The 26996-nt window shown below is 44.6% G+C and overlaps 1 protein-coding gene across 1 annotated transcript in view; it reads right to left on the reverse strand.

Annotated features, from left to right (window-relative positions):
* Positions 1 to 1201: 1201 nt before the first annotated feature.
* ngfra (nerve growth factor receptor a (TNFR superfamily, member 16)) overlaps positions 1202 to 26996 on the reverse strand; it is a 30350-nt gene continuing 4555 nt past the window's right edge. The window contains exons 3-6 of the mRNA XM_084371805.1: positions 20374 to 20736; positions 12851 to 13079; positions 11083 to 11297; positions 1202 to 5273 (exon numbers count right to left, since the gene is read on the reverse strand). Coding sequence (XP_084227931.1) covers positions 5221 to 5273; positions 11083 to 11297; positions 12851 to 13079; positions 20374 to 20736 — 860 coding nt within the window. The 3' untranslated portion in view covers positions 1202 to 5220. The remainder of the gene's footprint in view (positions 5274 to 11082; positions 11298 to 12850; positions 13080 to 20373; positions 20737 to 26996) is intronic.

Below are 26996 nucleotides of genomic sequence, written 5' to 3' on the forward strand. Positions count from 1 at the left end.
TGTTAAAGCTGAAGGTGACTGCGTTCGTGTCTTCGCAAGGCGAGTCGGTGACGTCGTCGTGTTGGAGTTTTATCGCCTGAAGCATATTTTAATATATCTTTGCTTTTCCTACAATGGGCATGTCTGTTCCCTTTAATCTTAAGATTTTCTTTTTTCTGCCATTTCAGCTGACTTGCAGTCTTGATTAATCTTGACAGAGGGGGAAAAAAACGTAGTTTGATTAGTGTCTCCATATAAGTGCTCCCTGCTGATCAAATTAAAATTCTGCAGTCTATCTGTCAACCCCATCTCAGCCTGGTTTGCTGCATTGAGGCCTTCATATGGAAACCAGACGAGGAGGGAGGAAGCTGTAAAGAAACATTTCATACTGCTTACTGTGTTTTGCTTTTCCAGACAAACTTGTCTGTGAGATCAGTCGAGTAAAAAGTGCTGTTGTTGAAACTGGAGTTTCTTTCCCAGCAACTACATACTGTACATAGTCGGTGACTTTCCTCCTCTTCCTGTCCTTTATGCTTCTGAGGAGGATTTATCACTGAGGATTCATCTCTGACACATAGCAGGAAGAAAACCCAGTCGGACCCCAGAATGTTTAAGTAGTGATAAGACTGCAGGGAACCACACTCCAGGTCCAGTTGACGCGCACATATGGTCCTGCTTTTCAGTGTGGTTTGGCTGCTGGTCTACCACTCCATACTTTCTGGTTTTCAGCATTTTATTTTCATTTGCTAGAGGTAATTTTCACAAATGCTCTTGGGTGTTTTGTAAGGAGAGGGGCAGAAAGTGCCTGTCTGTGTGTTGTAGACATTTCCTCAGGAGGTTCAGGGACATACAGTCAGCTTTAGGAATAATGTGACCATTTTAAAATGTTTCTCTATCAGAGCAGACGCTCTCTGAGGTTTCACAAACCCTCTTTTGGGGTCTACATGTTTCAGTAGAGCGCATACCTCCGCCAACTCCCAACTGTCCCCTTTCAATCAAGCTTAATCAGACTCGACAGCCCTGTGTCACCCATATAACTCTCTTAATATCTTTACTTTTACTCACGTATGACTTTTGGTTACATTTAACAACACCGTGCGTAAACATACAGCTTTTCCCAAAAATGGGGAACTATTCCTTTAAGACATTTAACATCAGAGTTATCCGTGCATGTGAACATTGCCACTCTTAGCTTCGCTACAAAGACAAACTGGACACATAATGCAATGACATCTCTGTTTATTGTGTTATAGATGCTCATTTCATTTGCACACATTTTTGTTTTTTTTACATTTTGTCGTGTATTTTTGTATCTGGTATCAACTCTAAGAAATTCACATTTACACAATGCATTTTACATTAGTAGGTAAGTACAGGTGACATTCAGCTTTTTCGGGAGCAGGTCCTGATCCATCTGTGTCAAAACAGACCCATTGGTTCCATGTTAGGGCGTATTACATGTCCTGTCGCCTCTGAAATGGAGGTACACGATGAAACTTACTGTACATGCAAAACCTCTGCACAGTAGAGCTGATCTCTATTGTCTAATAGCATATGTGAGTTTTGGAGTAGAAGTTTTGAGTGGCTTGTGTGTTTGTAATGCTACATGACTGTATTAGTTGCCCGTATTTATAGCATGTTAACAGAGAATGTGATCACTGGCAACCTATTAGTACTGTAAGTCTCTCTATATTGGTGCCAGGTTTATACAGTTTGCTTGAGTCTCCAAGTTCATCTACAGCTCTGACGTCTGTTTGCTAAAAACCTTAATTTTTGCGATCAACATATCAAAGAAATGCACATAAAATCATAACATAAGTGGAAAAACTGGAAAAAAAAAAATAGTCAAACTTCTGAACTCAAAGACACCTGACACTGTACACAGGCACTTGAACTGTGGTACACTCTTTGAGTGCATTCGTATCTAATAAGTGCTACAAAATAACATATCAGTTAGAAAAAATACTGGTTCCAAAAGTGTAATACCATTCATAATATAAACCAACAGGAAAGACAAAAACAATTTACAACAACAGAACGCGGGCGAATGTAATCCTTATCCTTGAATGTGTCTTGCATATTTCTGTTTGTATTCGGGTTGTACATTCTTACATTGTGTGTGTCACCTCTCAAGCTGCGAGAGAAAGAGAATAAGTCGGTTCAGGGTAGATGAGCGCACTGCTGGAGGGCTGATTGGGCCTCAGGGGAGGAGAGAGAGGCGAAGAAGTATTTCCTTTTTTTCCTTAAATCAACACTCCGGTCACTCATACTGTAGCAGCGGCTGCTTTAATGTCACTGCCACAGCTAGGATGAGGATGAATCATACCGGCTCTCTCTATAGAGGAGTGAATCATACAGTGTCGCTCTCTATGTGTGTGTGTGTGTGTGTGGTCACATGTCCACATCGCATGCCCACATCAACCGAAGAGCTGTGAGCAAAAACACAGGAGCTTTTTTTGTCTCCATTCATAACTCGGCTGTGATACAATATGAATCACGTGTGAGGAGAGCAGGAAGTTTAATTGTCATGAGATGTTGGCGACCGTGTGACCGATCCACGCAGCGTCACACGGGATATAATGACTCAGTTTCTAACCGCCAAATATTTCTTATCAATCTGCTGCTCACTAAACTCGAACTCAAACCAACTCTGCTGACAAGTTAACACGTTATTTATCATTTAAAGTATTAGGTCCTTACTTTCTCTGCAAGAGTTACATGAGAAGATTGACACCACTCGTAAAAGCCATAACATGTTGTGTTTTACACTTAAATGTACATATAACAAATTATGTTTAAAGGTCATATTGATAACATTTTTATGCAGGCAAAATAGTAGTTGCCAGTTTGTGGAAAAAAACATAAAATAGTTAGACTCTACAGTATGTGCCCAGGATACTAGCTGCCATTAGCAACATTAATGTAGGTTACCGTGAGCAACATTAATGATAGCTACCGTAAGCTAGCTAGTGGTAGTGCAACAAACTGGCAACCACTTGAGGGGTGATTCGAACAACAGCGGTGTTATCAATAACACCTTTAAATCCTTACTGAGCTTTTAGTTTGCAGGTAGGACAGAGCCAGGCTAGCTGTTTCCCCCCGTTTCCAGTCTTCATGCTAAGCTAAGCTAACCATCTGCTGGCGGTGACTCTATATCTACCGCGGAGCCATGAGAGTGGTATCCATCTTCCCGTCTTCGTCTCTGCAAGAAAGTGATCAGCGTATTTCCAAAAATGTCAAACTACTGTGTATCTCAAAATCCATCAATGTCTGATTCATGTTGTAGTTAATAGCACATCGACCCGTATCTTTCTACTTTTTTCTTTTTTACATCTGCACCTGTCTACCTACCTACTCTATCATACATCTACAGATTGTTTACAGAAATCCTCTACAGATCTCTTGGTTACTTTTTAGTCATACCACAACGAGAGGGACCCTGAGAAAGTGCGTGCCCCTGTAGCAATGAAAACTAAAGCAGTGCAGTCAAGCTCAGTTCCGGTATACATCTTTTAATCTATATCTATGTCGACCGCCTCTACAGTTAAAGCAGCAGCGGGCCAACATCAAGTGTTTTAAAAGGTGCCACCCAGCCTTGCCGCTAAGTGCTTTCATATCACCATGGCGATATAGTAAATGTCAGTGGCCTCGGACTTGGATAAGGGGTCCGTAATGTCATGTTGAGGCTTCAGAGAGAGCCATGTCGCCCCTCTGTCCTCCGCAGCATTAATCCCGATGAGAAGTGGCTGAGGCGAGCGGAGCAGAGGGTAAATGAAGCTGAAACCCTGAGGTAATTACTACCTGCCTGTCAGGACGTCTCTCTAATGGGCTTTGTGTTGGCGTGAGCGCCGCTACTGCTGATGCATTAGCACCCCAGCCCTGTTTATCAGACTCGATCACGCAGACACAGCTATATGTAAGAGATGGGAATGTGGAGGGTGGTGAGAGAGCGAGCTGAGGATGGTTTGCCTCTGAGGGGTGTCCCAATTTTCCACTCAGTAAGTGTGAAGAATGACAGATGGGATTCCTTTTCACGCATCTTTTCAGTACCAAAAAATCATTTCAGCATCTGTTTTAATGAGCAGCTCTGCACACTGGGCCACTCGTGACGTCTCGGCTTCCCCTCTGACGTGTCAACTCATCGCGGTGAGTCAGCAGAGCTCACGGTCCGGAGATGTTTCTCTCATGTTGTGCATCTAGAGGACCGCGGAGGCACCCTGCTGAATCAGCCGTGTAACTCAAGCCGCAAAATGAAAAGCAATGCACCACAAACAGTAGACAAACATTCGGGGTGTGTTGCTTTATAAGCATGAAATTACTGAAACACAATCCCTGGAGGGGCTGGAGCGGAGGGGGATGGATAGAGAGCGCAGGAAGAAAAATAGTTGATTGCCGAGAGGGCGACACAGCAATTGACCTTTCTTCCCAAATATGACTCAGGCAGTGCAGCCAATTTTCGAACAATGACGCAAACATTCAACAAGACAACATGCCATGAAATGCGTCTCCGGTTAAATGACAAAAGAACAAGAAACTTCAGATGGAGTTGGGAGTGACTCACGGCTCCCCCGCTGCTTTTTGTATCGCTGATGACGGCGGGGGTCTAATAGAGTGAATCCTACGGAGAGAGAGACGGAGGATTATCCGAGAGTGGGACGTCACAGAGGAAGATGTGAGAGGAGAAAGGTCTCTTTGATGCACGAGGAAGAGAGAGCGGGAGATAATGGAGAACCTCTCTGCCTATTTACCTCTTAGGCACATAACGTTTCATGGCTAGTGATCGTGGAATAAGAGGGGAAAATGGAAAGCTTAGAAAGAAAAGGGCAGAGGATACTAAGTTGGCAGTTAGTGAGAATTATGTCAATGTTAAATACTGGAATAGTCTGTTAATACGAGATGCACTGGCATATATCTATGATTATGTATCTGCAGTGACATTGGTACAGATAGTGGTTGATATTGCCGTAGAGGTCGTGTCCAGGCACACTGATAGATAGAGTCGGACTCTATATGCAGGGATGAAGAGTCAAACTGTGGCCCAAAGGTGCTGAGAGGTCCGCACAAGTCAAGTCTTTGCTCTGTGGCCACTTCACATATGAATCAGAGTCAGTTTTACATTCCCATGTGGGCCCCTCCCCGCCTCCCCCCTGCTTTCTTCCTTTCTTTTTGGTCCACCGTTCAAGTCCCCGCTCTCGTCTCCCTGTCTTCAGCTCTGACGCCTCCTCTTCTTCCTCCCCTTCCTCAGACTTCGGGGGGAGGCGTGTCGGGCTGGGGGCCGCCGTCGACCCTCACCACTGCAGACAGAAAGTGAGAAGGAATAAGTCAAGACGACAGGTGATTTCTGGTGATATTTAAATCAGCCGAGGTTCATTTTTTAACCTTTTTCATATTCACAAAGTAAGAGGAAAAGCCTGTGATTAAGGTAAATCCTTTCTGATTCACGGGCCAAGGTTTTTATTTAAATTCCCTCCCTATCCGCCGAAACGCCTGCATACTGTAAAGCCCTCCTGCATGGAAATACTCTTAAACCCCTGATAATCGCACTTTTCCCTGCAGGGGGCCCTGTGGTGTCACTCACTCATCCGAACCTGTTAAACCGGAGTCATTAGCCGGATGAGGATGGGAGACAAATACTCTCTTTTCCCACAAACCTCTTAACCTGCTGTCGATTGTGGGAAGCCATGGTGATGCCTCGGGAATGCAGAGGCGTTCCTGAGAGGACCTCCGAGTCCGGTGGGTGTATTCTCGTCTTTATAAATGCATCCTTGTGCCAGAGAAGTGTAGTACAAGAGGGTTTATTTTAAAGCTTTAAAAGAGGGGGATTCTTTTGTCTGCCTATAGCGTCATCCCCTCCCTCTGTTTTCACTCCTTTTCCCTTTCGAAAAGCTAATAATTTTCTGCATATTTTACTGATATAAAACACACTTGGATAGCTATGCCCTGCCTCTCTGTTTACCATTTCTATCCACATTGATTATGTCCAGTGACAGCCACAATACATGGCACTCTTCTCTCTTCCTTCCTGTTTAAACAGACACTCTACAGGCATCATCAGTGACAATGAGCAGAGAGACATTGACGATGGCCAGCGCAACGCCATCTGTAACGCAGACACACACACACGCGCGGTGGCTCGCACCTACGCTTCTACCTCAGAGCAGCTGGGTCCGAACTGGCATCGCAGCTCGTTTTGGAGGCAGGGTCGGTAATGACGGCCACATGTCTGTCCGACGTTTTATGGAGTCTAACCTCATTCCAAGAATCAATACAAGCTGTCTTTCAGCGAACCAGTTTCAATCTTTTCTGAAATGGGAACTCTCAATCCTGGCAAAACCTTGTATGACCGGTCGGCCGTCTTCAGCTTTCTTTAATCAGCACGTTCAGGCAATCCTGATTGGACCCTTAGATATGATAAAGCGTTGAAAATTTTGAATTTGAGATGGTTTCACGGTAATCAGAAGAACTCCAAGGAAAATACTAGAACTGTTTTATTAATTTGAAACATATATTACTTGTTTCAATGTTGCTATTTGAACTTATCTCTCTCTGAGGGCAGTGGTTCATTGCATATCTTATTTTATTATTTTTTCATTTAAACCCTGCAATTTCATGAACCTCTTGTTAGTCAATAGATCCCTGGGCAGAGATATGTAAAAGCCCCTTCAGTGCAGTCATTTTGCATCTTTTTCAGGCATGTTTCAATATAAAAATTCTCCCGCAAGGAGTGTCTCTATCAAAACAAAACAGCTAGTCAGAGCCGACCAGCTCTAAAGGAGAGAGTCAGGTTCAGAGCCAGACTTTCAGGAGGAATTAACACCCAAAGAGAGAGAGCTCAGTGATTACTATATAACTTTTGGGATTAAAAGTGGATTCATCTTCACTCCTGTTTATCAACCCAACTGTAGCAGCGGTCCACAGAAGTGACCTTCATTATCTGGTGTTTACGTACTTTAACGTTGCCTTCCGACTAGAGATGGACAGGAAATGTACTTTCCTGCATGAATGACATTACAGGGAGGAGAGGGGGATAAAGAAGAGAGAGAACCAGAGTCTCAGATGAGTGCTGAATTCAGTTAGAGGTTAATTCGTGGAAGTGTTTGTTTTGTTTTTTGCAATATTGGGTAACAAATATGTTTTGTTTTATGCTCTCCATGTTTCTTGTCACGAAGCTCTGCGGGACCTTTGAGCCTAAAAACGGGCGTGTGCACTGAAGGCCGTCTCTAAAGAAGAATAACTCATCACCTCGTAAACTGATATTGCCTGTGACTAATGCTGCAGTCATCGAATAATGGTGGGAATACTTCCACATAGACAAGTTTAATTGAGACTCCTTCATGTGGGAGAATGACAACAAATTATGAGTCATCCACTTGCTGTTATTGAATTTGCATCACATTATTACTGTAACGTGCTGCAGGATGATGTTACACACTGAAAGTTGTGCTGTTCAGCTGCTGCAGTTCCCTCAGGCTCTCGCACAGAATCAGAAACATTCAGCAAAACTACGCCGCAACCCCACGATAGTTGTTGAGTAATTGCTGTAATAAAGGGCTTATTTTTATCATTATTTCCCTTTGGCCTTCAGATGAAGGTCTACCAGTCCACTGATTGTACTCTTTAATCTGTTGAATATCAATTTGTGGACTGCTGCACAAATTACAATTGTTCTTTTGGACCAACATTTGCCTTGACTCCACTTTGTGCAGACTGTGAGGTCAAACACAGGACAGGGATGCACGAACGGGAGATGTGAGAGAGGGCTTTGAGTTTTGTTTAAATTTTAAACACATGATTCAGAGTGGGGGAGCAAAAGAGATTGCGGGGGGCAGGGATAGTCGTTTCTTTTTAATGGAGATGAGCAGACAGAAATGAGGCCGAGCCCCGGGCCCCTCACCAGTGACTCATGCAGGGAATACCTTCCCTGAATGTTGTCAGTCAAAACACAGGACATTTTCATTGCTCTATTTCCCCCTTTAAAGGCTTATTTGACTTGTTTTGATTGGAGGTGTTCCCATTATTTCAGCCGCCAGTAAACTATGGTTCATTGGAAACAGGAAACCCCCTGCGATTATCGTGGCTTTATGGTGCATATTCTCACCCTCTCGTGTATTTTAACAAACCCGGTAGGTTGTGGAAGAACCAGCTTCCCCCAGCACGAGAGCTTTTGCTGCCTTTTTTAATGGCTTCCGCACACGCAGACAGCGCTAACGCCAATTAGCAGGTGCTAAACGCTGATGCTGGATCGGATTTTGAAAGGCAGCTAGAGCAGGCCTGGGTCCCATCTCGTAACACCTGCTAATGAGCCGATCAGTTAAAGAGGCGACAGGGTTAACGGGGCAGCCATCTTCTCAATGAACCAATCCCGAGCTGCTCCTCCAAAAGAAATTCCTTCTTTTCTTCGACGTGCAGCAGGCTTTGCATTTGTTGAGTGGAAGAATGGAAGGGGACTCAAACAAAACACAAAAACAAAATAAGCTTTTCCCAAGCCTCATTAGAATGTAATGGCTATCCCAGAGAAGACACAGTGCTGGGGATTGTTGGAGGGAGGATTCATCAGCTGTTTGGTTTGTTAGCACATTATTATCCCTGTATAACCATTTTTTAAGGCTTATTTGCAATAAGGAGGAAACATATGAGATCCTTCGAGAGAAAGTCAGGGGGAGAGGCATGAATGACTGAACGAATAACAAGATCACGACTGAACTTGAGACGTCTTCTGCAGGTAAAAAGCTTCTCGGCTTTATGAGTATAGATCGAGTGAGAATGCTGGTTTCATCTCTTTAATGTAAGTGCTGTTTGAGTATAAAGGGAAGGTAGACTGCTGCACAGAGGTCACATCTCATTCCTGCAGCACTTCCCTCTATTTTCCAAGCTGTTTAAAGGTTATCCTATTTTTGCAGCCACTTTGTGCAGATTCCTCGCTGCGCAACGAGGTCGGTACCCAGTGTTGAGCAGTGAGTTGAATCCTCAGATCACGTCGGTACATTTTTGAGAGTCGGTCGTGAAATATAGTCGACAAACAGTATTAAAATACCAAAACAACACATTGATCAAACTAACAGGTATTCTCTTTGTAGTAAACCCTGTTATAGCGTATTCCTCTGTGCTATAGACCTCGTCAGTTGTCTAAAAAATGAGTCAATCCCACTCACGCATTCTGGGGTCATAAATACTTAATAAAGCATCAAATTTGTATTAATCCGCAGCTAAAAAGAGTCCCCAAGAAATGCACTGTTTCCTCTGGTTTGAGTTACATTTGCTAAAAACCACAGTGCCCATTATTTCAAGAAGCTATTCAGCCCTTTTTAAAAAACCCAACTAAATATTTCTCACCTATTTTGAAAGACGTATTCCTTCAGTCTGGGTCCTAGGGTTCATTTTCAAAACACAACTCATGCTTTAAATACAAAATGTATTATTAATTACAAGAGGAGGGGAAAATGTGCAAACTACTGTACATGCTGTACAGTCGTCAACTCTACGCTCCCTCAGAGCACCAGACTGAAAGGAGTAAATTAAGCTCATGGTAAATTGCTTTATAATAGATCAGTAAAGTGCATAATGTTGTTGTTATCTCTCCAAGCCAGACATGATCTACCGAGTTAATCTCACAAAAACCTTTTAGATTTCGCCTGGCTTGCAAGTCCACATGTCTAAGTCTTTCCAACAGACTTACAGCACATTCAAAATACCTCACGAGTCAAACAGAGACAAATATAGATAGTAGTAAGAGTAGTAAAGGCAAATATAGATCAATCAGATGCAGTTACATACTTTGCTTATACATCACAATTCTTACATCTGCTGTAAAATAAGAAACTGTGTCATATGTCTGTCAGCACTGAATAATTTATCCCCATTCTGATGCTGTACCTAAACATTTGTGATTAGGAGGCACACAGCCAAACTAATACATAAAAGCACTCCAGCTGAATCAAATCTATATATCAACATGCCTCACAATCCTGCTGCTGCTGCAGGGCCTCACGATCAATGTTTTCTACATTCCTGGAGTCTAATACATCATCAGTGCATATAAGATTTGGCCTCACCTATCTGTTCTTGGCAGCAAGGTGTTTGTCCTGCTCCGAGGTGATATATTGTTTTTGATCTCAACCTCAAAAAATGTTTCTGTCAGTGCTCTGAGATAAAAAGGTTCGCACAGCGCTGGAAAAAACCACGGCACATGTTCGAGCAGAGTATCTTGATGTAATCGACAGTGACTGTCTCTGGCAGCTAGAACGCCAGGGTGTGAAGCGGGAACATATTGTGACTTGGATGAGTGGCTCAGAATTTCTGAGATGCTCATAAAGTTGTGGGTTAAGACATATCAAATATTCATATTCGACAGATGTTAGACGCAAATAGGTTAATCTGAGTTTAGGTATTCTTAAACCTGGTGCCTATATTTACTGGTTTGTTGTGTTAATTCATGCTTTATAGAAGTTTTGGAGTCTGTCCTGTAGTTCACTGGCTGCAACGTAATCCTGTGGGGCAACTGTGAGAACCAATTGCTACGAAAATACCATTTGTTAAATGATAAAATCCTTTTCGTAACCAGAAACAAGTCCCACTCAAGGAGCGGTCTGGCTCTCAAACCTCATGACGTGAGTTGTTATAGTTGTCGCCTCATCTAGATCGTCCAAATCAGTTAAATATACAGCCACGACTTTGGAAATAAACACTTGCTAGCAGTTTCTCTGGTTAAACTCCGAGCTCTTCTGTCCAACTGTGACTCACATTTGCACCATTGTATTCCTACAAGAACTCATCTCTTGCAAGATTTCAGACCTGCCCTGTTGCTTCTGGACCATCTCCGAAACCTTTCGTAAGTATGAACACACCAAAAACCTGTAAACATGAGGTCTAGTTTAAATAAATACTAGAATTCCCCATTAACGCGTTATATGGTTTGGCTAACTGATGCTAGGACTCGCCCATATGACGAAGCTGATAATTTGTTACTCTGTTGGTAATCGTTTAATGTAATTATATGTTTCTTCCTGAGTCATAGTTTCTCATTTTTTGTCCTTCGTTTATCACAATAAGATATAATATATATATTTGCATACTTCTGTTTAATAAGGGTGAGTTTAGGCTTACCTATCTGTTCCTGTGAGTGTGAGGGCTGAGCCTGGACTTCAGCCTGGGCCTGCTGCTGCTGCTGTTGCTGCTGCTGCTGCTGCTCCTGCAGACTCTGACTGTCCACCGAGATGCCGCTGTCGCTGTGCAGCTTCTCTCCCTCCGGCGTCACCATCTGGTTGTTTGTAGCTGCACGGTTATTAGCTGCCTGCTTGTTCTGTTTGCAGCTATTCCACCTGTGGAGAAGGGGCATGTTAAAGGAAGATAACGATCCGCTCGATATAATACAGTTACGTGATCCGGCCTGATTTATAGATGTTTGGATTTCACAGCAGTTATGAGCTATAAAGCAATAACCCATAAGTGATAAAATGGAGGTCAGATATTCAGAGGAAGGGTAGCGGTCACAAAAATCTCAGTGGGTAAACCATTTCTAAAACAAAATCACATCTTTTATCCTTTCCAAAACCCCAAAACATGAGGAATAGAGTCAAATTCCTAATATGTGGGACCAACCCTTCGAGTTTTGAGATGCAATTGTTAGCATGTCCAGCTAACTAGCTTAATAGCCACAGTAACGAGGTGCCTCCAAGAGAGCCGCTAACTAAGGCTAGTTCACGGCTAGCATCTACACACTGAGGTATTTCCCTACTGTGTGTAATAGAGTTTAGATTAACGTTAGCGGCGCAGTCCTTCTTCACAGCATTAGGTTTCAGAGATAGGCCTAGCGCTGCGTTTGACAAACACATCAGTTAGTCGTCATCCTAAAAAGCATTTTCTCTTGATGTTAAACGTGAATACATGCTGTTTGAAAACACATACGTCAGCCAAGCAGCTTACAAAATGGCAGTGTGAAGATACTTTCAAATACTAGGACTGACTCGCTCTGCAATACAATGTTTTTCCGTGATTTCCATGATTAGCTTGTAGCCTGAGAAACGATTGAGAAACTATAAAGTCTGAGCTGCGACAGTGTTTTCAAACAACTCCTGGAGCTAACGTTAGCTTAATTAGCTGGCTGGCTACAATAGTATTTGAAATCATGGCAAACTGTTATTATTATGTGCTACATATTTGCCAATGCATAGAATAAAAACTTGAAAAAGATCCTCATAAAACATTCAGAAAGCATGAAGATAAAAGAACTGGCTAATGAATGACTTAAATATTCATGGTGCATTGAGTGCTACAGAGCAGTTAACACTTTGAAGTGTTTACATATGAAATACTGGGTGTTGAAGGAGTCTGTTCATGGTTGACGATAAGTACACGAGGAGCGCTTCGCAGATGTGTGCGTGACTCTGCTGATAAATCTGGCACTTGAATTTCCCCTGGTCGGCACTTTTCAAACAATCAATGCCTCTAATGAGCTTGTTTACTTGCTTCAGATGTGTTGTTCCTGTGTCTAGTATGAGGGCTTGCATGTGTGGTTGCGTGTCGCCGCTAATGTGTTTGTGTGTGTGTGTAACCTCTGTAAGGCATTATGTGTTGTGACCTTTATTTATTTTTTTTATATAAAAACTCATTGTGGTACTGAGTGATTCTCTAGAACTGGGTCAAAACCTCTTTTAACCATGGCAGGCCTGAATATTTTACAAGCGACCTCACTGTCATGTTTTAGCCCGGGGCCACATCTGTCACTTTATCCAACACCACCCACTAGACCATCATCTCCATCACTGTTCACCCTCTTTGTCCTACATAATGGTGGCTGAGGTGCAAAACCCAATTGTGATAATGTCTTCAACCGAGAAGCAACTTTCCAACTCGTCCTTTTCTAGTAACTGACCTTTTAAAAATAATGTAGGCCGCCAGGCCCACCACCACGGCGGCCAGGATGGAGCAGTAGATGGGAATGAGGTTTTCGTTGAAGCCGTGTCCGAGGAATCGAGGAGAGCCAGCGCTGGAAGTGGTTGTCTCTCCTGGCAACGGGCTCTCTGAGCCCTCAGGGAGGAGGTAATTGGTGAAGGAGGGTAGAGTCATAATAGTGGGAGCAAAATATGTTGGGAGGAGAGGATCTGTATGGGAGAAAAAATGAGGAGGATCTGTGAGAAAAGAAACACAACTAGATACGATTGAGACACAAACAAAACAACTAGTCTGCAGCCGTACTAGCAGCTCTTTGAGGCTGTACTAGATCACAATATAACAATATCGAAAATGGATAGATGATATGAAGTGTCATAGATAATAACATCAATATGTCGCCCAACCCTGTTTTATGGAAGTTCATCCAATAGTTGAGCAATTTCACACAAAACCCCAAATATCATTCTCATGCACTGGCTAGGGGAAAGGTTAGCGGATCGCTCAAGTTCTTGAGATTTATCTTCTGGGCGTCGTGACCTTCAGTCTCGAACAAATCCACATCCACAGATACATGACGCTAGCATGGCTGATGGAAAATCCTAGACACTTCCATATCTAATCTCTGAGAGCTTGTTTTCTGGGATGTAGTCACCAGGTCCCCAACCAGATGTCTGATACACTGCACACATGTGGCAGCTGTTTCTGATAGACAGATGGGTTCTGGCTGAGTTGCTGTGTGCAGAATGAAAAGAAATGTTCTTCAGTGAGGGGGGCAAATATCTGTCACCCACCAGCCCACCCCACACCAGGCCTGGCTCTTGCACACCAGGTCTCTTTTCACCACGTTCCCATCTATGTGATCTCTTCTCATTGCATGACATTAAGGCCATATGGATGTATGTAGAACAAAGTCCGGGGCTTTGGGGAGGTCATCACTTTGAGCGTAGCCTTTGCTGAGGCCAGAGAGGCAGGAAGGCTCTGTGCTACTGGGTGGGTCTGGTTTCTATCATAGCCAAGCCTTGAGAGAAGAGTCATTTTCATAAATTGTCCTGTTTCCTCTTTCTTTTGTGAGCCCCATTAATGATTCAGTGTAATTCTCCATATTGCGGCAGCAACATGCCCACTATGACGGGCATAGCTTGTCCTGACAACACAGTTCATCCATCAAATCTCTCCTACAGCCCCGTCACATTATGCTTCTGTTTGGAAAAAGGGACTGTACTGCAGTGATTGTCAGATGGTGGAAAAGCTCAGAGAGTTCCCTGCACATAATTCCCTCCCTCAGGGTAACGGTACAGAAGGCCGAGGAGAGGGCCTGTCCAGCCAAAAAACCAAAAACTCCTCTGAGCTCAGCAGCCTGGTTCAGATCTGAGCCTGTAAATCCCAGCAGAACCTCAGGCTGCTCCTCATTAGCTTCGTACTGGCGCTCACAGGATTAACCCTGCGGAGACCCCCGAGGCTTCATTCAAGGCCAAAGACTGGGACGCTCCATCCAGAATACCTCAGGGGTCGTCCTAGTTTACCATTGTTCTGTTTTTGATGGTTAAACCCAACACAGTGACTGCACTGTTGGGCGTTATCCTTCACTTACTGTATCCAAACTTTACTGTACATTTTCTCATTTACCTGCACTCTCACTCCTCTGACTTTATTACTGTCCAGGGTTTGAGACGTCCACCTCTTAAATTTGTGCCTCTACCCCAATTCACTGGAGGAGAATGAAGGTTCATTTGTGCTGCTCACAGCGTTGAAAAATGACATTTTAAAAATTCAACAGCAGTGAGTCTTTCCAGAAACAATGTCCTTGTGACTGTGGATAATCCACAGAACTGGCCGTCCATCACAGTTTCCATCGGCGCTTCAAACCAGAGAAACAGTCCGTATGAATCAGTGCTCTCTGTGGATTATTCGGAGTAACAGGGACAAGAAAGTATATAGTTCCCCAAAAATCTAATCAAAAATTTTGTGAGGGAACACTGATTAACTGATTGGTCCGACCAGTGATGAAGTCCAGAATAAAAAACAGACATCCAGTGGACCATCACAGCGAAAGGCTGTCCACACATATATTCTCTTTCCTTGACATGGCAGATAGTCAAGTTTCTCCTCATTGATCTGTTGCATAATTTACGCAGGGTTACTCGCTCTAATAGTCCGTCGGGACCTTGATGGGCAACCTATGTGGACATATTAGAAAAACTTCTGCTGGTCGTTACGAGTCCACATTGGTTTGTCTGTCTGCATGGTGATGACGGGGCATTCCTGCCTCCCGCGGGGGGTGGGATTGGTTTACTGAAATGGAAGAAAATATCTTTCACGGGCAGAAAAACACAGCACATGTGCGTGCCATACTTAGAAACACAGAAATAATGCAGAGGCCTATTTAAAGCCGCGCTATTGATTCGGATCTGTCTAAAAGGAGGGAGCGTTCGGGTGTGTGTGTGTTACAAGCATTTCTTGACCTTTCCCTGGATGTAGTCAGGTTTCCTCGGCTCCGCCATACATCATCCGGCTAATGCAGGGCCGGCTAATGGTATTAGCAATGCAACACGAGCTCGCAAATGGAATAAATTGTGAATGGAAGGTGTGAAAGTGAGTGAAAGTGTGCCGACGAGCTGGCTCTTATATACGGTCTGTCAAAGAAGCTGCAGTCTTTACAGCATTTCCTTTCGGTCATCCTGCTCTACTACTGTAAGAGCCCTTCTCTGATGCAATCAGCGTTCTCTCCATGCATCAGTCGCACCTCAGGACTCGCTGCAAATTGTCTTTCTCATTCCTAGCTGAAATGACAGCTCCCCCGGGAGTCTGCTTCACATTACAGTGACTCAACACACGGAGCGGCTCCAGCTTAAGTACAGTATACTACATCTTTATTGTAACTCCCACCCTTTCTCTCTTTTTCTCTGGAACACGCCTGGCTGTAGACCAAAGGAGAAACCTGGTGCTCCAGAGGCTGCATACCTCTGCTGGAACAGAATGGGAGCTTAAAGGCAGCAGCATTTTGGCTTTTGTGGGTTTAAAACATTCATGAAACAAATAAAAGTAGCCCGGGATTTTATGAGCGTGGGGCTGTGTGTGCAGGGAGATGTGTTTATTAGCGGGGTGTGGACGAGAGGGGGAAGAAAAAAAAAAAGATTTAATTTTTATGAGCCATTGAGGTCTTTATGGTGAAGTTAACCCCAGGGTCCTGTGCGGAGGTTGGCGTCTTGGCTGCTGCCGGTTCAGGGTGGAGATGAGCAACTATCAGGCGCAGCACATGCACAATGACCTCTTTATCAGCCGCCGAACACTCTCCCTCTGTCTCAGCCCGGCCTCTATCTCAATCTGTGTTTGTCGCCTGGCGCGCACACATCCATCAAACACACACACGTACCGCGAATTATTCAAGTGAGCGCTCTGTCTTCAGTTTCGGGAGGGTTAATAGGAAGAGCGGAGGGGAGGGCAGACAGAGAGGCAGAGTGTTAGCGGAGAGTGAGGAGGGGGCGCAGATGAACAGAGACGCTGCTGTAAAGTGCTCTGATTAGCAGGAGTAATTATACTGCAGTGGTGAAGGCGCTGAATGCACGCTGGCCACCTTCCACCACTCGGCGAGCCCCGCCACTCGAGGGCCACTGTGGGAAGAGATAGAGCAGAAGGAGGGGAGTGAGGGAGAGCGATGAGCGGGGTAATAAAAAAGAAAAGAAGTCTGCTTTTATCTGTTGTCTTAATCTTTCCCTCCCTTTTTCTCGAGGACAAACACTCCACTCGGCACTTCACGTTTAATGCAAATCTTCTCGACTGGAGACTGAGCAGCGCCGGACAGAGACCTTCGATAAAAGACGCAGGACTCGTTTCCAATTCTTAGATCAAAGAGCTTCACACATGTGCGGCGTCCAGAGTTTAATGAAAAACATAGAAGTTAAAGCGGAGGGAGGAAGAGCGTGCACGTGCCGCGTTAGCCTGCTATCAGCGGTATCGATTTTGGATGAGAGGGTGTTTGTGTGTCTGAAGCTGGAGAGTGTCTGTGTGTGTGTGTGTGTGTGTGTGTGTGTGTGTGTGTGTGTGTGTGTGTTTGTGTGTGTGTGTGTGTGTGTGTGTGTGTGTGTGTGTGTGTGTGTGTGTGTGTGTGTTTCCTGCAGTCGAGTGTGGGTGCTCATAGAGGTCATTCAGCGAAACCTGAGCACGAGCAGAAGAAATCCCAGGACTCATATCGACCACTCAGCATAGAATACCAGCACAGCACATATGCTGCAGCTCTCTCTGTCTGTTTTCATCTCTATTTCTCCCTCTCTCTCTCTTTCTGTCCCTGTCATTGTATCGTGTAATTGACACTTGGTGACAGCTGGATATGAGCCGGGGACTTAGGGGCTTGAAAATACCCCCGATCATATCTTTTTTTTTCTTTCTACCACGTGCAGACGGAGAGAGCGACAGCAGGGTAGGAATTAAAAAAAATATTTCTCCTCACAGACAGGATGAGAGTCCCAGTGAGCCAGCTTCCTGTTTGCTGCAGAAAACATATCTGTATGCAGAGTCATCATAGACCACCACGGAGGGCCTGGAAACATCATCACCGCCACATGTGACTATTACCCACAGGCCCAGTGGTGCTATGTGACAGGGCTCTCCTTTCAAACAGACGTCTCACAAGGTCACTTATCGTGCCATCTCCACTCGCTACCGTCGCCGCTGTTATGAAACTATTACTCAGGACAAGGCGGGTCAAAGGTGAGAACGGCTGCATGGGTGGGCACTGAAGGGGCGGCAAAAGGCTTCATTGTGGCCTACTGTACATCAGATATGTGGAGAGTACAGTAGATGCGGGTGTGTCAGGGTCATGGGGTGCAGTTTGTTTTGACGGCTGTCAGTTCGGTCATATTACAGCCTCACAGCGGGTGAGATCTATTTTGCATTACAGACAAAAATCCATTTGGCTTAACTTTGATCTTAGCTTCAGCTGGCACAGCTGTGGACATTTGTTGGTACTCCAGAGGGGAAGAAGGACGGAAGACAACAAATATAATCATCTTTCTGCTCCTCTCAGTGGTGTTAAACTGGAAACAAAGGGTCTTCTGCTACGTCAGCAGCTGTGTGGCAGAAAAGTAGCCACAGCAGTCGTATGAGCTAAATGCTAATATTGGGGTAACTTGCTAATGCTAAGGCTTAGGGTAACTTGCCATTTTTGGTAGAAATGGGGATTAAACGCCAAAACACAGCTAGCGGAAGGGGCAGACTGAAATCCTGGCGCCAATAGCTAGCTTTATAACAACAGTCTACATCCGGCAAGTCAGACTGGTGCTAGATTAAACGTTAGGATCACCTTAATTATTAGTAGTCATCCTGAATGTGTGGACCAAATTTAACTCCACACCACAAATGTCAAACTCACAGTGGCATCAGGGGAATCATGGGATCACCAGTGTCAGAGGGATTCATCATCCGGGGACCATGAACATCTGAACAAAATTTCATGGCCGTTCATCCAATAATTGTTCAGATATCTCAGGGTAGAGCGACCGACCAACAGACTGACATTAGACCCACAACGCTCATTAGAAGAATATCGCCCTCTTCCTTTTTCGTGCCATCTTCCTGTTGTAAATAAATCAACAGATTTCTTGCAAAATCTGACCTGGTGGCACACAATTTAGCAGAGCCAAGCAGAGGTCACTGTTGAACGGTCTTCTTTGTGGTCAGTGGAAATGATTGATTGATGAAAAAAATCAAAATGTAGTAGATTGGATGCGTTTTGGTGCTCGTGGAAGGAAAGGTCATAAGTCGTCTATGTTATTAGCCCTTCTTTGACCTCATCTACCTTTTCTGCTCTTATCTTTCCCCTGTCCATTTCTCCACTGCCTGTCATTGCTACAACAGTTTATTACTCCATGCGGTGCTACTGCATCAACAAGGTGTTTTTGAGTACTTTAACTTGGTAAATCCAAATACCTGCCAGCGTCTGAGGCAGTAAAATCCCATGTCAGCCTTACAAAGAGAAATATTACCGCTCGAAGCTAAATCCCAACATTCAGATCAAAAGCCGTCATTAAACTGTTCATTTGAAAATTCTAATGCACACAGGAGATCGATAAAAGGCCCTGCATTACTGTAGCAAGTGCTCCTGCTATTAAGTGCTTTCTTAGAAGCATTTAATCACTCCACAACGTAAGTGCCTCTTTGGTCAAAGTTTGCATTAAAATAACCCAAGTGGAGGGAAAAGAGCATTTCCCTGAAACAGACAGCGACCACAAACTTTTTCTGTAATCTGTAAAAGATTGAGTGCTGAAGGCAGCGAGCTTACTTCACAGTCCTCGCTGTTCTGATAATGCTTTAATGACAGATAGCAGATTTTTATCAAGGGAGCTAAGAGCAATGCCATCTCAGGCATTTTACCTCCCAGACTTGAGCCTTGCAGCCCCCTGATGAGCTCGATTTCATGCCTCATCCGGCCTGAGAAAATTTACAGCTTCCTTAGTTTCAAGCTGCCTCCACTCTGCTCCTTGCAAGCTGCCTTCTGCTTTGTGGGAGAGCAGACTATTCATTGACCCTGCAGTAGTCTTTGACCTTTTTATGCGAACACTTTCACCCTCCTGCCATTTAAAAACCAGATCAGCGACAATCTCTGACTGTGATTGAGGCATATGTGATGGCTTCAACACAGCTTTGAAATTCCTGGAAATAAAAGTTTAAAAATTTCAATGTCTAATGGCCTTTGGTTCAGTTCATTTTAGCTAGTGTGGACGCTGTCATTTGAACTCCGATATGGACAGAACAACCACGGCAGAACAGCTTGAAAAGTTGACGTTTTTCAAACCCTCAGTCTGTCCGATTTATTGGATATATTCGTAAACTTGTTTTCCCGTTGTTTGGGCTTCCTTTCACATGTAAAAAAATATTTAAAGGAACCTAAATACATCGCAAAAAGCCGTGTGAGAATGTTCACTCGACTCATCGGTTAGATGTGTCCGCAGCTGGAGCAGGAAGCAAACCAGACCAGAGTTTGTTCATCCACATCCCAGTATGTAAAGCTCAGATTGCAGAGCACGGCTTGTAGTTGCACCTGAGTATGATTATGTGTTCAGATTCCTCAAACAAACAGGACGACGGGGGGAAATGAACCAGAGTCTGATACAACCGGAACAAACAACACAGCTACGAAAACAAACCAAGTAAACGGGTTTGTTTGTAGCACGACTTTGGGATGTTTGTGATTTTTAGCATGAATTCGAAAGCTAAACCACATTTATTTGATCCACGTGCTGACTCTGGGAACCGTAAAGGAAACGATCACTCGGTAACCTGATGCATCAAGATGTAAAATGAGATAAACAGAGAGGGAGCGGGCTTGTCTGATGCTGATGATGCCAAAACTGTCCGACGAATGATTTACCTGTCAGTCATGTGTTTGCAGTTGGTCTGAAAAGAAACGGACCAAAGCCTAAACACAAATACATCCCTTTTTATTGGTCTGGGCCGAGTTACCTGATGTGAAGGTGTGATAGCGACCTGAGCATGTGGTAGACTTACTGTGACAGACAGAGTCGCTGGTTGGCGTGCACTCGGCCAGCTGCGTCTCAGTATCCTCATCGCAGATGGTGCAGGGCAGGCAGGGGTCGAGGGAGCTCTCCCGGTCGGAGAAGGTATCATCCACACACTCCTCACACACCGTGTCGTGGTTGTGTTCGCAGTGCGCGTACACACCCTGACCTGCCGGGCACACCGTACACGGCGTGCACTGGCCTGATATGATGTCGAAGAAATAGTTGTAGTTGCAGATGCAGGCCGCGTCGTTGGAGTCGGTGCAGGGCGTTTCCATCCGCATGAGCCCGACGCACTCGGTGCAGGGCTGACACTGCTCCGTGTGACTGTAGTTCTCTGAGAAGGTCTCACCTGCAGATGAGAGGACAGGTCGAAGGAGACGAGACAGAAAAGTGAGAGGGAGGAAACGGGAGAAGGGGCAAAGAGTGGAAGGAGGTTAGAAGATGGAGGGAGCAGGAAATAAGAGGAGATAAACAGGAGGATAAACAGTGAGTCTAATGACATTAATCATGTTTACTGCACATTCATTAGAAGGGAGGACACATTGATCCACCGGGCTCTTAGTGATTTGTGCTCCGGGACAAGAAAGGTGCTCTTGTTGGGGAGCGAGTCAAAAGCTGCCGTGCTCATTACGATATCGATCCCGATGTGTTTGTGCTGCGCTGAGTAAACTGCTTTAATCTCAGAGTGAGGTGCAGATGCATCGACACCCTTACACTGATGAAGAGATGATAAAAAAGGCTGTATTTGAAAGCGATCAGGCGATCACTCAGAGTGCATTTAACGGCTTTAGAGAGATTTAACGAGTCACACTGTCAGAGGGGCCTTTCTCTGAATGCTCGAATAACATTTGTGTACGTTTTTCATTTAGTTCTGGCGTGTAAAACATGAATTAACAGAATGTGAAAATGCGATCATCCTTTATGACGCTGGTTTGGACGGGACGAATGTCATTCTGCAAATTGACTTACACAAATCAATGCATTTTAAAGAACAACTCCATTGCATTAAATTGATTTTCTAAGCGAAGGAGATAGCAGACTACAGACTACGGTGTTGAACATAATGAGCTAAAAGCTGTGCTGACTAATTGCCCGCTGCTTTTCAATTACTTCAAACATTTCAGATTTGCTCTCAGGAACGTTTCCATCAGGAGGATTCGGGAGAGAGTTCATCACTGAGGAAGTGATGACCTCAAATTAGCTTGTTCGTACACTGAGAGTTCCTAGGGGCACAAAGTAATCTATTAATATTGCATGGTTATATAGAATTATTTTCAGATATAATTGGACGCCTGCTGAATTATGCATACAGTGAGAGAGGAGGGGCGTCCGTGAGTGTGTGTGTCGTACGAGTGTGTTTTAGTGGTTGAATTAGATGGGAGTGGAGTAGGGCGACTTGCAGCTTCACTGTTCTCCAAATCCCATTTTACTTTTTTTTGTGGCGTGCTTAACATGAGAGGTCACCTTGCGAGAGCTGCAGTTCAGACAGAAACGACACAATGGCCTCTCTTTCCAATATACACTGGCTCGGCTTGCCTCGGTTGACTCTGCATATCAGCGCGGGAGCTTCCCACACGACGTGTGACGTCTTTAACTGACGACGTGCTTGTGTTGAGACGATAACGCCCCCTTTAGTGCTATTAACTGTAGCAAGGGGGGAAATCTTGTCGGTGGCCAGCTACTTATCGTGGATTTTCAGGCTGCGGTAACAATTTTGCTTGGCATTTATGAAAAACAGGGATGACGCAATGGATTCGAGAAGAGGAAGAAGAGCTATGTGACATCACTGCGACCCACATATACATACTACATTATTTTCAGGTTAATAATTTTGTTTTGGGTTACTACTAGAATAGGTTTACATGCTTGATTGCTCAAGACACACATCAGTTTTCTCATACTGTCCTGTGTTGCAGCTCTGTATTACCCCTCTGTTTTAGCTCCTGTCTCTTTAAGACTCCCCCTACCGAAAACCCAGTCTGCTCTGATTGGTCAGCTCGCACACGCCTGAGCCAGCACCGCTCACCGTGTCTCCGGTCGGCTCTGCCGTTTTTTCAGCTTGCAGTTAACTTCACTTCTATTGTGAATATATGCGTAACTTATCCAAATGCGTAACATGGTGATGACGTGTGATGTCAAGAAGTCACAGACTTAAAGGCGGGACTGCTGATGAGGCGTTCAGGAGCAGTGTTTTATGTGGGAGGAAAGAAAAAATTGCTTTTTAGAATAATAATGCTGATTTCTCCTGGGAGGGTCAAATTCCTGGATTCCATAACACCGGGTCCGGGCGGATCTAGTGTCTTGCTTGGGTGAGAGCCATTGTCCAAAACACTGAGCAGTTTACTCCCAGCTACATATAAACAGCATTACAGGGCTGGCGGAGTGCAGCAGGAAGTTTAGCATCCATCCATCCAGGACAAACACTTCGCACAATGAGATTATGAGACAAGAATGCATGACCACACAGCTTTGTAAACTCTGAAATTAACACCAGAGGCTGCAGCAAAAAAATAAAATATTAAGCATGCAGCAAGTGAACACTGGTTTAAACCCTCCTCGGTGGTTAAATGCTCTTTACAGTGAGATAAATCTTCGAGACTGGGTGTGACTGTAAATAGAGCCACATGGATGTGTGGGACTCTTGCGCAACTCTTATCTGCATATGCATATGTCTGAGTGTGTGTGTGTGTGTGTTTGTGTGTTTTTCATGAGAAGTGCTTAGTGGGTGTTGTGTTGAGCAACAGCATATTGTCAGTGTGAAAAAGCCCTTCAGCAATGTCCCAGCGCTGGCTTTGCGCTGTAAGTAAACACTGGCACAGACTGAAGCTCTAAACACCTTGTAAACAGCGGCACAGCTACGCAGCCGTAAGATGAAGGCTGTCACATTATACGAGCAGGCAGAGCAGACGGAGGTAATGATTTAGAGACAGGTAGGGAGGAGGCAGACAGAGTGATCAGGCAGGAGTGGTCGCTCGATTTGCTTGAAAGAAGCTTTGAGGGTGGTCCAACCTGAGTCTTAAATACATGATTGAGGGATCAAAGTGTTGGCGACTGGAAGGGGAAGTGCGAGCAGAAATAGAGCAGTGAGGTCAGTTTCCTTCTTGGAGTGACAAACACATAATCAGATCTTTTCTTTATCTATCTGTCATCACCGCTTGCTCTTATTACCGTCCGGAGGCAGGAGCATTGGGAAGAGAGCGACACTGACTGAGCGATCGAGACCCCGACAAATAGCAGACCTCGGAGCTAAACGATCATTTGAATTTGTGAGCTCGAAGCCTTTGTTTTCTTTGCAGTCAGGCTCAACCGGGGAAAAGCTCTCCTCATTCATTTCAATTATCCCACAGCGGCGCAGGCTTCCCCGCTAATTTTAACTCGCATGCATGAGCCCCTTTCCACTCCTTGTGTGTAAACATATCTAAACGCGACCAGATGCACCGGAGGAGTGTGCATGTGTGTAGTTTTGGGAGCTAAAAAAAGAAAGTAAAAGGCCATCAGGAATCAGCTGGAGAGTGTCCTCTTTAATAAAATATGATCTTTTGTCTAATTGTCCCCACTTGAGCGATGATCAGAGCATTTCCGCAGTCGTTTTTTTCATGTTCGGCAGTAAAAACCAACATGGTTAAAGGGAGGTGTGGCTGTGTACCGCGGGGGATGATGCACTTAAAATGTGCCACATCAGCCAGTGAAGACCCCCCTCCAAACACTGCCCCATTAGTGTCATCAATAATGTAGCTCTGGACGGCCTTGAAGCTGCCCGATGATCTCTACAATCAGCACTTTAGGTGTAAGCTTTTAGCGAGGGTGGCCATTTCTCCCACTCCGCAGCGTGTCGGGGTCCACGTTTCAGCGAAGAGACACCATTTTCTTCCTGACCTTTTGCTGACTGTGGATAAATTACGGTTTGAAACGCTGCGAGACAGGTTTATTTGCGTTTTAGAACATTAAACATTTTTGTGTGTAATTATCGCCCTGCTTCATTGGTCCACTTAGCTTCCCTCCTGATTTGAAACAGGTGTTCAAAGCTTTTATTAAAAAGGGCCAAAGGAGGTGAGTTATAATTTAACAATCAACAGTTTCTCTTGCATCCTGTGCTTTTTTTTTAAGCCGTGTTAAGGTGAAGAAGCTTCCTCAACTGCCACAGAGGACCTGCCGGAGGAAAAATCTCCATTTCCCCTTTCCTCATCCCTCATGATCCAGCGTTGGAAGCGACTCTCGATGCTCTGTTTCAGCCTACGACAGACAAGGCTGTGATTCCACTTTCCTTCCTCCTTCAAATCCCCAGTGAGCCCCCGTTCCAGTCGGCCAGCGGAGCTCTCCTTAAACGCTACGTTGACTCCTGTGCCTTTTTTCTCTCAGATCTTCAGTGGGTTTGCAGAGCAGGTTTTTCTGAATGGTTCACTAACTGAGGCCGGTCTCGTCTCCCATGACAGCAGAGAAAAGTGGAGGAGACTGATAAATATTTCAGGGCTGCTGACGCTGGCAGTCGTCCCGAGTCGCGATCGGGAGGCCGTGAAGGAGAGGGGGGGGTTGCACTGACAGGAAGTGGGGTCATGGTAAATAAAGATTCACCCATATTTACCATGAAACAGGAAATGGATGTGTTGAATTTGACTCTTCAATTATTCATTTCTGCACTTTAGAAAATGTATTTATAGCTTTAGTTTTCCAGGTGAGGTCAGTGTTTTCCACATAAATCCCACTCAGCCTTATTTTAGTGTGCATGCTCCTGTGGGCCTCAGGTACGTTAAGATTTTATCTGCTGAAACAAAAACAATATTGAAACCAATGAAAATGCATTTGCACCGGAAATTAAGTGCAACCTCCCGGGTATTTGAGCTTAATTGTCGAGTGTTTATCAGCAGTGAATACAGTTCCTGTACCGCGGAGCAAGATAATTGTTCACTGTTAGACGCACAATAGGCTTTTCAATATGGTTTAATTAGCTGGATCAAATGAGTAAAGATGCACTGATGTAACAGTATGCATGATGAATGAGCAGATCGTGCCCTTTGGTGCCTGGCTCTAATACCTTTTGATCCGCTAATACAGACGATGAGTCATACTGTAGCAACAGGGAGGAGGGGGGGATGCTGGGTGAGGAAAAGAGGAGACACGACAAGAGTTGGTGGGATTCACTCGGGTGGAGGGGCGAGGGAGGGAGGGAGGGAGGGAGGGAAAAAAAATAAATACTCATCAGAAGTGGAGTCCTGAGGGCCTGGCCCACATTAAAGCGGTTTACCATCCTCGCATTGTCTGCCACTGTTTACGGCAGGAATATGAAAAGGAATATGACGTCAAACCGAAGATAAAGTCCAGACGCTCGTGACGCTGTACAGACTCCAGACACCTCCACTCCACTCAACCTACTTCCTGCTTCAACCTTTGATGATGACTATTAATTACCCCGCTCATTCACTCCTCGTCTACGTTAATAACACTGATGCAAAAGCATCAGAAGTCCGATTTAGTTCTCTTAATTCTTTTATTTCTTTGCACACAAACCCATTTTTAGCAATTTCACGCCCCACCTTTTCTAACATTGACTTTGTGTGATGGAGAGAAATTGACTCGCGGTGCCTTTATGCCTCTTTTTTCTTTTTTTTTCTACCCTGTGGCACTGTCGCGCTCTAGATGTGGAGAATTGGCTCCCTGCCCCTGTACCCATTGCTGCAGCTCTTGAGTTTCCTCGAGGCAAAGAATCAAAAACTTCAAAAGGGGGTGAAATCAGCCAGACTTGAGGTTCTTAACAACATAACACAACACAGAGATTAGCATCTGTTGAGTAAAGAAGTTCACAAGTTCAAGGATAATCAAGGAGGATCAGGTCTCTCTTTGACCGGAGAGCGTTCCTCCAGAATCTAATAATTTCGGTCCTTGTTTACATGCACCATTTGCTCGTGTTTACGTGTGTCGTCTGAATGAATTAATGCAATCAATCAGAGAGCAAACTCAGCATCTAAACAAAGCTGATTTTGAATTTCTATTCTGTGTCACTCAGAGTCTTGAGCTGCCACAATTAGCATGTGAATATGCTTTTAAAAGGTAACGCTGCAGAGTGTGATATAATCCTCAGCTCCTCCTGAACTCTGCAGCGATGCTTGTGACCTATACTTCGGCGGTTACTTAGCACCCTGACATCTTTAAAGGGCAAAAAGAGCTGCAGGAGCGTGACGCAGACAGACCACTGAATCAAGAACAACACATTTGTTTGCAGCATTGCCTCCTCCTCTTCTTCTTCTTCTTCTTCTTCCTCTTCTTCTTCTTCTCCGTGATGTTGCAGTGTTGGCACCCCTCCCAGCTCTGGTCTGTAGAGCGAGTGCTAATGGTTCACAGCCTGAGCCGAGCCGTAACACATTTGGACCCACTTACACCATCAAACATGTGAAGTCCTGCCTTATTTCTCGGGACAATTGATAAAGGCAAAGCAGACACTTCATACAAATGAGAAAATTGGACAATGGGAGTTTGTTTTGGCTTTAACGTCATTTTTGTTTGGAGTTCAGCACCCGAGCTTCCATTAAAAGCACCGAAAATGAAGTGAATTTATAAATAAAGATGATGTAAGTGCGGACACGTTGCACTAATCGTGGTTGGAGTGTGTGTAAT

This window comes from Pagrus pagrus (genome assembly GCF_965226575.1).
Source record: "Pagrus pagrus genome assembly, chromosome: 13".
NCBI lineage: Eukaryota > Metazoa > Chordata > Actinopteri > Spariformes > Sparidae > Pagrus > Pagrus pagrus.